The sequence below is a fragment of the Drosophila tropicalis genome, unplaced genomic scaffold (assembly GCF_018151085.1).
Source record: "Drosophila tropicalis isolate 14030-0801.00 unplaced genomic scaffold, ASM1815108v1 contig_1187, whole genome shotgun sequence".
NCBI classification, from domain to species: domain Eukaryota; kingdom Metazoa; phylum Arthropoda; class Insecta; order Diptera; family Drosophilidae; genus Drosophila; species Drosophila tropicalis.
In genome coordinates this window covers 518,134-530,993 of record NW_027172559.1, presented here as the reverse complement: position 1 = coordinate 530,993, position 12,860 = coordinate 518,134, and the positions used below count along the sequence as shown (strand labels likewise).

General features: G+C 36.2%; 4 protein-coding genes across 4 annotated transcripts; 1 reads left to right on the top strand and 3 right to left on the bottom strand.

Moving 5' to 3' along the window:
- Positions 1 to 133: 133 nt before the first annotated feature.
- Positions 134 to 1,330, bottom strand: Jwa (PRA1 family protein Jwa). Its single transcript, XM_068288677.1, has one exon. The coding sequence runs from the start codon at positions 987 to 989 to the stop codon at positions 360 to 362; it is 630 nt and encodes a 209-aa protein (XP_068144778.1). The 5' UTR covers positions 990 to 1,330; the 3' UTR covers positions 134 to 359.
- A 667-nt stretch (positions 1,331 to 1,997) lies between these two features.
- On the bottom strand, positions 1,998 to 5,000 carry Faf2 (Fas-associated factor 2). The gene is made up of 4 exons (XM_068289135.1): positions 4,712 to 5,000; positions 4,293 to 4,614; positions 2,588 to 3,655; positions 1,998 to 2,521 (listed from the first exon to the last, which is right to left on the bottom strand). The coding sequence occupies exons 2-4, from the start codon at positions 4,413 to 4,415 to the stop codon at positions 2,318 to 2,320; spliced, it is 1,395 nt and encodes a 464-aa protein (XP_068145236.1). The 5' UTR covers positions 4,416 to 4,614; positions 4,712 to 5,000; the 3' UTR covers positions 1,998 to 2,317.
- A 268-nt stretch (positions 5,001 to 5,268) lies between these two features.
- On the top strand, positions 5,269 to 7,605 carry Grip71. Its single transcript, XM_068289122.1, has 4 exons — positions 5,269 to 5,662; positions 5,730 to 6,027; positions 6,095 to 6,909; positions 6,972 to 7,605. Exons 1-4 carry the CDS (start codon positions 5,476 to 5,478, stop codon positions 7,565 to 7,567), a joined length of 1,896 nt encoding a protein of 631 aa, XP_068145223.1. The 5' UTR covers positions 5,269 to 5,475; the 3' UTR covers positions 7,568 to 7,605.
- A 337-nt stretch (positions 7,606 to 7,942) lies between these two features.
- Irk3 (Inwardly rectifying potassium channel 3) lies at positions 7,943 to 12,066 on the bottom strand. Its single transcript, XM_068289646.1, has 5 exons — positions 11,813 to 12,066; positions 11,539 to 11,740; positions 8,638 to 9,033; positions 8,456 to 8,562; positions 7,943 to 8,401 (listed from the first exon to the last, which is right to left on the bottom strand). The coding sequence occupies exons 1-5, from the start codon at positions 12,049 to 12,051 to the stop codon at positions 7,984 to 7,986; spliced, it is 1,362 nt and encodes a 453-aa protein (XP_068145747.1). The 5' UTR covers positions 12,052 to 12,066; the 3' UTR covers positions 7,943 to 7,983.
- Between the last annotated feature and the right edge of the window lie 794 nt (positions 12,067 to 12,860).

Below are 12,860 nucleotides of genomic sequence, written 5' to 3'. Positions count from 1 at the left end.
TGAATTGATGAATAAGTAAGAGAAATTTAGTAAATTTAACCGATTATTACATGTGATTTAATGAAATAAAAGAAACTCCTATTTTTTAAATTTACATCCTTTGTCTGTGAGAGCTTCAAAAGCAAACGCATAATTTACTTTATAGGGACAACTTTATTATTTAGATTCAAAAGTTAAAAAAAAAGAAATACATGCGTGTTTTAATATATATAAAATCATATTTCAAATACAATATAAAAAAAGATCAAAATTGTTCATAAAAATAATAATAATGTACAGAACTTGATTAAGGTATATGTATAACATTTCATTTCCTTGCATTCTACACAATTTCTCTTTCATCATCATCATCTCAATCTTTAATTTCCCAATCCCTCGGCACGAACATTGACAGCATCCAAGAGAGCACCCATCGGTGTGGAGGCACTAATCAGGGTGCCATCGAATGTATTAACCACTTTGTTCTTCAAGTTCCTTAATCTCAACGAGGCGTGGATGAATGTCACCGAGATTGGTAGCAATAGAGTAAAAATGGTCAAAAGAACAGCGCTGATCAAATGCAAGAATAGATAGCCACCAATTAGGGCACCGGCTAGAACATACCATTTCTGTTGGGCAATCTGTTCAGCTGCCTGAGCATTGCCACCACCCAGACGACTGGCAATGAAATTTTTCTTTGTTTTCACACTGAAAAATTGCCAAATTACGGCAATGATCAGAGCCTGAACTATGAGACCACTCAGAATTTTCGTGGGATTGAAGAAAATCATCAGGGCATAGATGGTAAGGAAGAGTAGGAAATAATTGGTTTGGTAGTAAAGTAAATTCTTTACCACACGATTGCCCCACTTATCGAAATCCTTGAGATTGGGCAATTGAAAGCGAGCCGAACCCAGAATGAAGTCATCCAAACTGCGTAGTGGCGGCAGCTGCAAATTTCCAGACAAAGCCGCCGCTGCGTCACCCACCGTTGATCCTGATCCTGACATCCTTTTGCTGCTGGTTTTCACTGTTGCGTACTTGTCGAATTCGGTGCTGAGCTTCTGATAGTTATTATTATTGGCCCGGTTCCAATGGTGAGCTACGTCCACGTTATTAAAATTAAACAGCTGAGTTGTCAGCTGCTTTAATTTCGTCCGCAGTTGGAGCCTATTGGAGCTCGAACCGTTGCTTTTCGGCAAAAGATGTGTTCGCTCGTCTGCACTTGTCCAATCGTTTTCAGTGTCACTAAAATGGTCTAGTGCGTCCAGTGTAATTTTTTTTTACTTTTCCCTTAATTTTGGATTGTTAGTCAGCAACAGTGTTGCTAAGATTTGGTTTGTGTTTGTAGTGTTGCAATATGGTTTTGTCATAAATCGATATGTCACGATGACATGGAACGTCATCATTAGAGATGGCACAGGCAAAAAAAATTTTCCATTCGATTATTTTTGTTTCGAATTTTTATTATATTCAAATTATTCAATTCAAATGTATTATTCAATAATTTATTTAAAGATTTCAAATGGCAAATATTTCTATTTTTCTTCTTTAATGTAGTTAAATTTAAATTTGTAGACACATATATAGACTTTTTAAGACCATAAAGCTTTGCAAGAATTTTTCTCTACAATTTTTATTATTTATTAGAATAAATACAAAATTCTCGACTAGTTTAGTTAAGTGGACTAGCTATTAGGGCTCTATATTACATACTAAACATATGGGCATTTACATAACTTAATAACAACATTTAAAAATGAGAAATATTTATGCCATTTTCTTTATTTCGTTTTTAATACTTACTAATATCAATAAAGATATAATTATCAACGATAAAATATACTTTACTATGCCATTATGGACTCCGTGAAAACTTAAATCCAATTCCATTTGAAAACAAATAACAAAAATGATTTCATTTCTAAATTTTTTGTTTTTAATTATCGAAAACATAAGTACAGCTAAATCAAATTGTTTTAAACAAAATCTAAACATTTCTTTCAAAGTATGGAAAATCAAAGGAATCAGGAATCAAGTGGTTTGGTTACTTAAGGGAAATTAATTGAGATATAGCGAGATAATTAACCTAAAAGAGAACATTGTTAAACAATTATTTTTTAAATTTCTATTATTATTCTCTTGATTAAAATTAGGAATTGTTTGTTTTTTTTTTTTTGTTTGCTTCACTTTTTGTTTAACCTCCAAAAATTGGACGTTCCGGGACTATAGACTACTTAAAACTTGGTTCAAGTTTTGGTAATGCGTTTCAGCTTCTTGCCATGTATGGGGGTATTATTACCACACCAGCGATGTGGTAAGGGGGGAGGAGGGGATGTTACGCCTCCAGATCATTGACAAAGAGCACTTCACGATTTTTAAGGCCAACATCGTGTAATGTTTTGTTAATATTTTCATTAGTAAAACAACCCTCGGCGGGATTACAATCAGCATTTGAATAGAGAACACGTTTTGGGAAATTCGTTGTGATTTCAAACTCATCAGGCGAATCGGGATGACAAAAGAGGAAATAGTAAACCTCCTGAAAGAGATGCGTAAGAAATTAAATGTTAACAATCACTACTAACTGATTGAGAGATAACCTTACCAAAACCGAATCCGTTTCGCGGAAACGCCGTTCAAGCCTTTTGCCACTTGGCAGTTTGAATACAACAGCTATTGAACCCATGGCGTCCACTGAGGGCTCTGTCGGCACAAAACGAGATAATTCAATCTTTTGCCTAGCTATATTCTCTTTACGCTGTTCAGCTGCCCTTCGCTCTTGTTCCACAGCCTCTTGTTGTTGCCTGATAGCGTCAAGTTCACGCTGCTTTTGACGTTCTTTCTCCTCGTCGGCCAATAAACTTTGTTCGTAGGCCAGATCCTGTTGCCGGCGCAGTGTCTGTGTGAAATTTCTCTCCAAGCGATCGGCACGAGCCTGACTAAGCCACACCTCATTAGCGGCAACAACTGCCCTCAGCCGACGCAAGAGTCCTTCGGCAGTACAATCTCCTTCGAATCGACCAACAACTGTCATACGATTGGCACGCAACGAGATCATGGCCATCAATGGGAAATTTCGTACAGTTATTGATTGCATCACTCGATAGCCCTCCGGTGAGGATACATCACAGCCCCAAAGTAGTGTATGTGTATTAATGTATTCGATTACAGATGGTGTTGCCAATGTTTCACGACAAAATGTATCCACATCGGGATTCTTTGTGGGATCCTTATGCAGGTAGACAATAAGGAAGCGCAATTCCTGTTTAGCATCATTTAACGCCTGGGCATAGGTGCCCTGATAGAATACCGGATGTTCCGGATATCTTTCATAATATTCGCGTATAAATTTCATAACATCACCCAATGGATCTGTCACTATTCGTTGCTCATTACTACCGCCGAAATTCACAAATGCACTAACTATGCTCGAGAACGTCGAATAGAAATATTGGAATACAAAATTAATCACATAGCCGACAAAGCCGGTAAAATTGCGGGGAACTGGACCAGCGGGACCAACACGACTAATCGCCCGTCCACCAGGCATATTTGCTGAGAATACCTGCTGCAGGAAACGATCATTGATGACAGTCGGTGCTCTTACATCCGTTGAGGCAGCAAACATTGTGGGACGGCCTTCGCGTATATTTAAATGTTCCTGAAACGCCACCTGAAAGGATCGAAATTTGTAAATTAGTCAAGGTCAGGAATTACACATGATAAATGTTAGAATAATGCAGGAAAACCTTCCTCAATTTCCCGTTGTTGTCTTGTATAATTGCTAGCTAGGTTCGCTGCTGCCTCTAAAATTGCCCCAAACTAATCAAGTATACTAACAAAGTGCCTAAAAACGTTACCGGATCTTGATGGGATCGGGAGAGACACTTTACCCGGGCGGAAGAAATATAACTATTTAAAACTATGAAAAGGTCAAGTCCTGTAGATGGACATGTGTATACAGCTTTCTGATATATAGCAGGAACCATATCGGGCCTATATAAGAAAACTTCTTCAATTATAATTACTTGACGCGTTGCGCCTAGAGGACGTTGTAACGACTTTTGGCAAGGAGCATAAATTTCTGTTAGAAATATGAAACTTTAAATTGGCGCGAAGAATTAAAAAATAATTGTGTCCACACTTCTGAGAAAGAGCAGAGCAGATGAACTGCTTCAGGACCGGTAATACTCTGCCAGATTCAGTGGACGATGGGTAGCCAATAAACACTAAAACAAAGTTCATACTAATTTGTATATGAACAGTTTCCGACACTTTCCCGCTCACATCATTTAGGTACTCCACCTTACCTCAATATCCCAGCTATGTCTGATTAGAACATCTCTACATCTGTTCATGTCATCTATTCCAGTTAGATCCTGAAATTGCAGGACTTTTTCTGTTTGTTCATTTGTTAGTCCGTCTGCTTCCATTTTTGCAGCTGGTAATTGTTGTTGTTTGTTGCTTCTTCTTCTTCCTCCTCCTCCTCTTTCACACTGCTATTCGTTTGCCGTTTCTGGTGGGTTGCTTACAATGTGCGTGCGTGTTGGTTTATATATATATGTATATACATATATAAGTGTATGCGCGTGTGTGTGTGTGTCACAATTTAATGTTGCTGCTCTAGTTGGCCTTTGTCCAGGAAGAAACGCAAAAACGCAACAAAAAGGAATATATGTTAATTGAATTTATATGTCATATAAATGCCATTTAAAAGAATTTAACACACTTATGAACATTTCTCGGTCAGCAGCGGCTGAATTTCCTTATATTTGAATTTGCAAGTAGACTTTTTTTGATTTCCTTCTTTTCCGTATGATTCTCTTTTCGTTGCGCTTACTGCCTCTCTGCTCTTGTCAAAATTTTGATATTTTCTGTTGCCGTTCACACTTAGAAACGTTTACACTGCGTTGCGTTAATAAGGTGCGGTTGCAAACGGCAACAGATGCACATTTCTTTATTCTTGTTATAAAGCTAATTTATGGTTTCAATTTAAAAAAAAATATTAAGTTAGGTCATAACATTTAAAGCAAAAGTTACTAGTTAAAAGAAATTGACGAATTGACGAAAACAAAAAGTTTCTTCAAAAAGTTTTGAAATTTTTTCTCATCTAGTTTACGCGTCGTATTTATACTTAAATTGTTCTAATATTCATGTGGAAAGATTAAACTCAATTAAAATAAAAAGAGTAAATCATTTAATAGTGAATTAGGTAAGTACATTTTTTTTTTAAATTATGATTTGACATTTTTGAAATTTAAATTAAAAAACAATTCTGCATTTTAGGCCATGCTGTATTCGGGCTAAATTTTACTATTGGACACAAATAATATTACAATTTAAATTCAAGAAAAACGAATTCATTTTCCATCGTGTAAACATTTAGCAGCAGTCTGGCAACACTGTTATATCTCACAAGACAGACGCATTTGGCCCCCAAGAAAATTCGAATTTGAAATAGAACGTAGAAAATTTTGCAAAAATATATAAAGAATGCATTTAATATCCACATCAAAAATAACTGTCTTATCAGATTTTGCCGATCTAGAAACAAAATCTACATTTGTTCACGCCAATGGAGAAACATCGGATTTTCAATTCAATCAAAGGCGCCTCTTTGTGGAGGTGGACAAAAAGGCGGGCCTTGCTGTGATGCGTATAAAGGAGAAGGAGGATAAGGGTAACCAGAGTTTTTGGGCGCCATTTCTATATACATATATGTATGTAAATGTATCCTTGTTTTTTAGCTCCTGAAATTCAAAGAGTACGCAAACTAACCATCGATAATGCCTTCTGCGTTTGTTGTGCCAAACAATCCACCGAGGAGATTGCTGTAGGACAATCCACTGGCTATGTGAAACTCTATAATTATCGTACTGCTCAATTGATTCATCGCTTTCCAGCAGATAGTTCTCGCTCTGCTATATTATATGTGGATTATAACGCCAACGATGAGTATATAGCCGCTGTAACCGAATCGGGAAGCACAAATATCTATGGAACGAAAACACAACGCAAAATTGATACAATTCACATCGATGAGCAGTAAGAAGAGAGGAAGGGTGATTAATTTGACAAACCCATAAATGGCTTTACATTGCTTCCCTTTTAGATCCTCTTTGGCCCGCTTTCATCCGACCAAACGATTGCAGCTAGGTGTGGCTTCCTATAAAGGGGCAGTCACTGTCTATGATATACAGAGCAAGCGTAAAACTTTTCACGTTACCGATGCCCATGATGCACCATGTCGTGATCTAAGCATGTGCTCATCTCAGCCCTCATTGCTGGTCAGTGTGGGCTATGATTGTAAGATCAATATCTTTGATATACGTAGGCAACGGGGTCAGCCATCAACGGATCGTCTGAAATATACAACTCCCCTTTCAACTGTTGCACTAAGCGAATGCGGCATGTACTTTTGTGCCGGGAATCTTAAAGGGGAATTGATAGCCTATGATATGAGAAGCACCAAACAACCACTGGCCGTGCGTAAAGTTCACGAAGGTGGTGTCGTTCGTGTTGCATTTGTACCCGTGCCCAATGATGAGCAGCAGAGTTCTAGTTTCTCGAGTGCTCATAATGTAACCATGGATGCAGGTTTACCCACTGTCAAACCTGCTTCCAGTGATGAATTGCGCAAATCCATTGCTGCAAATCTTCTAAGCACACAATTACAATTGGATAGCATTAATAGTGGTGTTATGGCCACGCCCACTGCATCCACAATGACTCTCCGGCCACATCGTGATTCCTTTTGTGATTTTCTAGATGGTCAGCATGCTCCAAAGCCTGTGGATCGTATGTCAACACGTTTATCCATGAATCGAAGAGATAGTTTCGATTGGGAAACTTTGGGTGAACGTAAGCGAAGTTCAAACGATGATCAGTCCAAACTCTTGGAGAGTCCAGTACCGGAATCATTACAACGTTTGTATTTCCCGTTAACTTGATTCCTTTCCGCAATCTTAACCAATCTCATTCATTTACAGAAACTCTCAGTGGCCCTTTGCGTGATCGTAGCAATGTGTCGGGTGAAATTAAATTAAAACAAATCGCTGAAACAGATGAACATCTGGCCGAAGAGCAACAATCTGTAAATTCCTCTAGCAGCAGCAGCGACAAAGAGAATCCCCAAATGGTCGATCAAGAGCTGCAGCGACGCCTTCGCATGCTCTCGGCCAGTAGGAATAGTACGCCACATCATCCTACAGTGCAATCTTCAAGCTCCCAACTAAAACCACAACAATTGCTAGCCCAAACATCAAGTGGTCTATCAGCCGCCTCGTCCCAACAACTCTTGGATGTGTCCAAAGAATTGAATAATCTGCGTGATTTTGTCGATCAGCGTTTTGAGCATTTGGAAAAGGAAATGAAAGTTATTGGCGAACAAAACAAATGGCATATTTTCACTCAAGTAGCCAATTACTTTAATCATCAAGTGGATAGCACCCAACAGATACGCAATGCCTTGGCCATACTAATTCACGGTGATCCATTTGTCAATGAATTTTCTCGTCTACAATATGAGAATGCAAAGTTAAAGGCACAAGTTGCCCAACTACGTGAGAAATCTGAACCAAAATGAAACTATTTGTCTTGTATTAAAGTCTACCCTTATTTTTACATATTATGATTATTCTTATTATTATCTTTGTGTAACTATTATTTAAAATTTTCAATTAATAGTAAAGTAAAAGTTTGTTGAAAACTAATTTCTAATGTCAATTTCTCAATGAAATTGGAAATTCAATAAATAATCTTACAATGTTTGACTTTGATTGATGCACACAGTAATTTAAGCACGAACAAACTTTAACTAGTAAGTTTATTTATGCGTAAACATGTACAGTGGTACAAAAGTTGGTCCTGATATGGCGAATTTTATTTCCCATATCAACACTTTAAAAAAAGGTTTTCGAAAATTTAACTTAAATATTTAACTATAACTTTATGTATGCACTTTTCTTTTAATATTTTAAACAATTTATTTTCGTTTTGATTTCATTCTTTTGATTCCAATTTTGCGTTTTCAATGCTTTTGGGCAATTCTATTTGCTGTGCAATCTTCATGGGCATGTCAACCGAAATGGTTGTATTGAAATTCTCATAATCCACTATATAGTGCTCTTGTAGGGCATCATAATGGATAATATTGACAAAACGTTGACCCCAAAAGATTTCACGTGGAACAAAGGATGTTTTCGCCTCGGTCATTTGAGCTGTGGCCGGAGAAGTGCCAACAATGGATACATATAACTCAAATTGACCAGCATTGAATTGTTTTGCATTCTTGAAACGATACAATGGACTCGATTCGTCAATATAATGACACACAAGATCGGGCCAAACTATCAACTGTTCGCCATTGCCTTCCAGTTTAAGTTCCGTATGGGTTTTAATGACTTCACCCTCAATGGTTCTAGAAACAAATAGAGTTATATTTTAAATTTTAAATAGTAGGAAGTGAACTCACTTTTTATCCACAATCATATAGACTCGAATCTTGGACTCGATTGTTTGCTGTTCCCTGGGATCACAGACACGGAATAATAAACATAATTTCCCATCGCGATAACAAATCTGTATAAATAAATATAGCTATAGTAGTACTTACTTTTATGATTATTAAATGGGCGTGTGTGCCTCTTGACTTACCACTGCCTTATCACTGAACTTGAGCTTCGTCATCTGTTTGGCTGGCCGTGCCGTCTTGGCATAGATAACACTCACCATACTTCCCTCAATGGCCACGGCGCACAGCATTTGCATGACAAATAGAAATATTGTTTCGGGGCATTCCTCGCTGGCGTATTTCTCGCCGAAACCCAAAGTAGTTTGTGTCTCAATCGAATAGATTAACATGGCCACAAAAGTCCGTACCCCAAAGATACAAGGATCTTTGCCCTCTCCCAAGCGATCGCCGGTTATCGTATCGAAAAGGAAATCCCCATGATAGTAAGCCACAACATAACAGAGTATGGCAAAAAATATCCAACTGGCAAAATAGCTGCCCAAGAATAAGGTCAGCATATACTTCCAATCCGTTTCAACCTTAAAAGAGTCATAGGTTAAAGGTTTTATAATTTGAAATTCGTTTCTGAAAACATGTTAAAGATCAATAATTAATTAATTTTTGAACCAATATTATGATATTGCTTGGTTATTGTGAAGCAAAATCATAATCAAACGAGATTTGCCTTGGACTTAAATAAGACTTAAGATTCCAGAAGAGTTTTAATATGAATTAAACATTAACCATTCTTATTATACCCTTGCAGAGGGTATTATAAAATTGGTCAGATGTTTGTAACGCACAGAAGGAGACGTTTCCGACCCCATAAAGTATATATATTCTTGATCAGCATGAGAAGCTAAGTCGATATAGCCATGTCCGTCTGTCCGTCTGTCCGTCGGTGCGTACGCGTTTTACTCAGCCATCTTAAGAGCTATCGGGATGAAATTTTTTTTTGGGAGCTTTTTTTTTACCCGGGTGAGATAAAGTATGAAAATCTTTGGGATCGGACTACTATATCATATAACTCTGGAACAAAAATTTTTGCAAAAATTGGAGTATCCCCATGAAATTTACCAATATAATAGAATTTGATATAAAATCTCAGATCCCAAAATTTGACCCTGATCGGATAAATAGAACACAAGTTACAGTCTATATAAATCGGTTCAATCGCTGCCGGCAGCTCTGCTTGCTGCCTACTACGTCATCATCAAATCAACAGAGCACATGCATACACACACAGACGCAACGCTACATAAACTGTATGTGTATGCGTGCGTTGCTTTGCTTAGGGAATGAGAGAAGAAGAAGAACAAATTGTACATAGTATGAAGAGTAAAATTGTTTTGTTTGTATATTAATGAATTGAGTTGCAGAAAACAAATTTTGAACATGTGAAATTATTATTGTCAAGGACTGCAAGGGTATATAAACTTCTTTGATATTTTTGTATAGATATTGGGTTTCAATGGCTTTCAATATAGGTGGGGAGAGCGGGAATTATAGTTTTGAAGGCAATTCCCGCTCCTCTGGATCTATAAGAAATACTTATAACTAAGCGCTAAATTGAATATAACATTTAAGAAATGATTCAAATTAATGACAAGCCCGTAAATTGTCCTTAAATAAATGTTACTTATGTGAGAAGGGTCTTTTCTATCCATCCCGGAATAGCAGTGAAATTGTGGATTGAAAACAGTCCACATAAAAACTAAGTGGCATGTTCTGATTCTAAAAGATTCATAAATGAGTAAATCCTAGATTGATAACACTGTGATAATCGGGAAAAAAGGACATGACCAACATATTTTGCGTCTTTTGAATTGAACTGCATCATTAGTTTTTTGAAAGTTATCACGATAGTTTGATAAAAGGCTTAAATTTCATTGTCATTCTAACTTCTAGTATATTAATTTTTTTACAAACTTTCTTTAACTTCTCAAAATTTGACAGGTTACAAAGCTTGGGAGGACATCAAAACCATATTTCAGTTTGTTCCGGAGCCAAAATGACAAAAAAAACCTATCTTCAACCTATTTTTCAAATTTTGCTAATATTGAAAATCTTACATTCCAATCTCATTCTTACAATAAGATTTCATTGTTTAAATTATTGTTAGTTAAATTTAATGAAATATGATTAAATGGTTATATTTTGAATCGTTAAGCTATAAATGTTCTTGAAATTTTAAAAACAATATAAATGTGTTGAATCTCCAAACAGAGATCAGACAATTCCATCTTTACTTCCCCTTTCAAGTAGTTAAAGAATCTATATCTATTAGGAGTTAATTTAATAAAAATAAATACCTATATGAACTTTCGAATCACTACTACAAAATTATCTTTTTCTTTGAGAATCAATTTTTCAATGAATCGGAAACACAAAATACTATTCAGACTTTAAAATTTAAATCATTACTGAATATTTAAAGTCGAAAAATCCATTCTATAATGATTAGAAGAACTTTGCTCCCTAAATTATGCAATAGAAACTGAGTGTTGTGTTGTATGTGTTTGAACAGACAAAGAAGTTTTACAACTGAAACGATTCAACAAAAAAAAAAAAAAACACAATTTATAGACAGATCAAAATTGTTTAGAGATATCTATTAATTACGGGGGAACCTCATAAATTTGTGTCTAAATAGAACCATACCAAACTAACTAATTTATCTATTTGAAACTTTCTGTAAACGAAAATGTTTGAATAACTTTAGCTAATTAATTAGAAAAATGTTATTAATTAGAGAAATGAAAGATGCCATTCCATAAATGTTTCGTGTTAAAATCAATGATATTTATTATTCTTATTAGTATTGTCATGTTTAAAATTCTTCTAATTGTTGTTAGTTATTCAATGGTAAAGGTGACACGTTCACTTTGATGATGTGAATTTGACGTGGTTTTGGTTGGCGCCTCATTGGCTAATTCATCTAATTTGCTTTGTATACTGGGCGTTATGCTATAGACATCCGATGGCAATTTAGTTTTGTTGTTGCTGTTGTTGTTATTTGTGTTGTGGCCAAATAGGGATCTTACCAGAGTGGTGATAACATCACGCATATAACGCCAGGATTTCTCTGGTATACGGCGAAAGACAACATTTTCCCGACCATTTTTCTCCATAACCCGATGCATACTACGACGCAGGCCATCCGAATCGACGGGAGCTCCAGATGGACCAGCAGCATCAGGGGCTAATTCAATAGTGCTACCAGCCCAGTCATTGGTATAGGGAAAGCTAATTAATTGGAAAAATTAAAATGTAATTTAACAAACTTCGAAAATTTTAAATAAATTGCAATTGACACACTTTTGTTCACTACGCGTTTCCAAATGATTGGATTTATGACGACGTCGTCGAAAGCCAGGACTCTCTGGATAGTAATCCACCTCATTGACCGTTTCTTTTTCCAATGAGCGTGCCAATGGTTTCGATTCCAAGGGCTTGGGCTTCACGGGCATCGAGCTAGAGCGATGCATTTCTATAGTTTCGCCACCTAATGATGCATCACCTGCTGCTAATGGTACTACTGCTCCAGCTGAACTCATTCTAGTGACTGTCTGCCCACGCGAATGACCACCACGACCAACAAGATGCGAGATGCGAGATGATATGTATGTATAATTGGGACAATTTAGGTTTAGTCGTGTAGATTTTGCGTTTTAATTTTAATTGAATTAGGTTAGGCTGCTGCAGCTGAGATTCTCTTCTCAAAAAGATGGATCTCGGTCTCGGTCTATTCTCAGTGTGTGTCTCTCTCTCTGAATTCAAGTATTTATTATCTTTCATCTCGGAATCTGTTGTCAGTGTTTGTCTACTGACTGGACTGAGATTAGTTCGTCAAAATGGTTTTACTTTATTTATTGTATAACTAAGTTTGCTATCCTACAGATATTTATTTTAAGAATCTGCAAATATTGATAATGCAAAAATAATGTCAGCTGACCTTCTTATCAGAGTCATTTTCAAGCAGGAAGAGAGTAACTTACATTACTCGATTTTAAACTTATCCCGCCCAAGTTCGATAAAAGTCATCGTTAACCTAGTTCATTCAAGGACATTTTTATTCTTGAAATTACCAATTTTATTTTAAAATATTTATAAAAGGTTCAGAATTCTTAAGCTTAGACACACTTTTAAAACTTTTATTATCAAGATGGTTTTACATATTTTGTTAATTTATGTTTTTTTAAGATTGGAACAAAATTCAAGGAGATTGATTTAAACGCCCACCAATTATGAAAAATATAATATTATATTTTTCTGAGAAAAACGGGTTTTTAGGTTTAACAATAATATAATATAGGAAATATTATATGCTCAAAGCTTAGTTTCTATTCTGAAAAAATTAAACTGG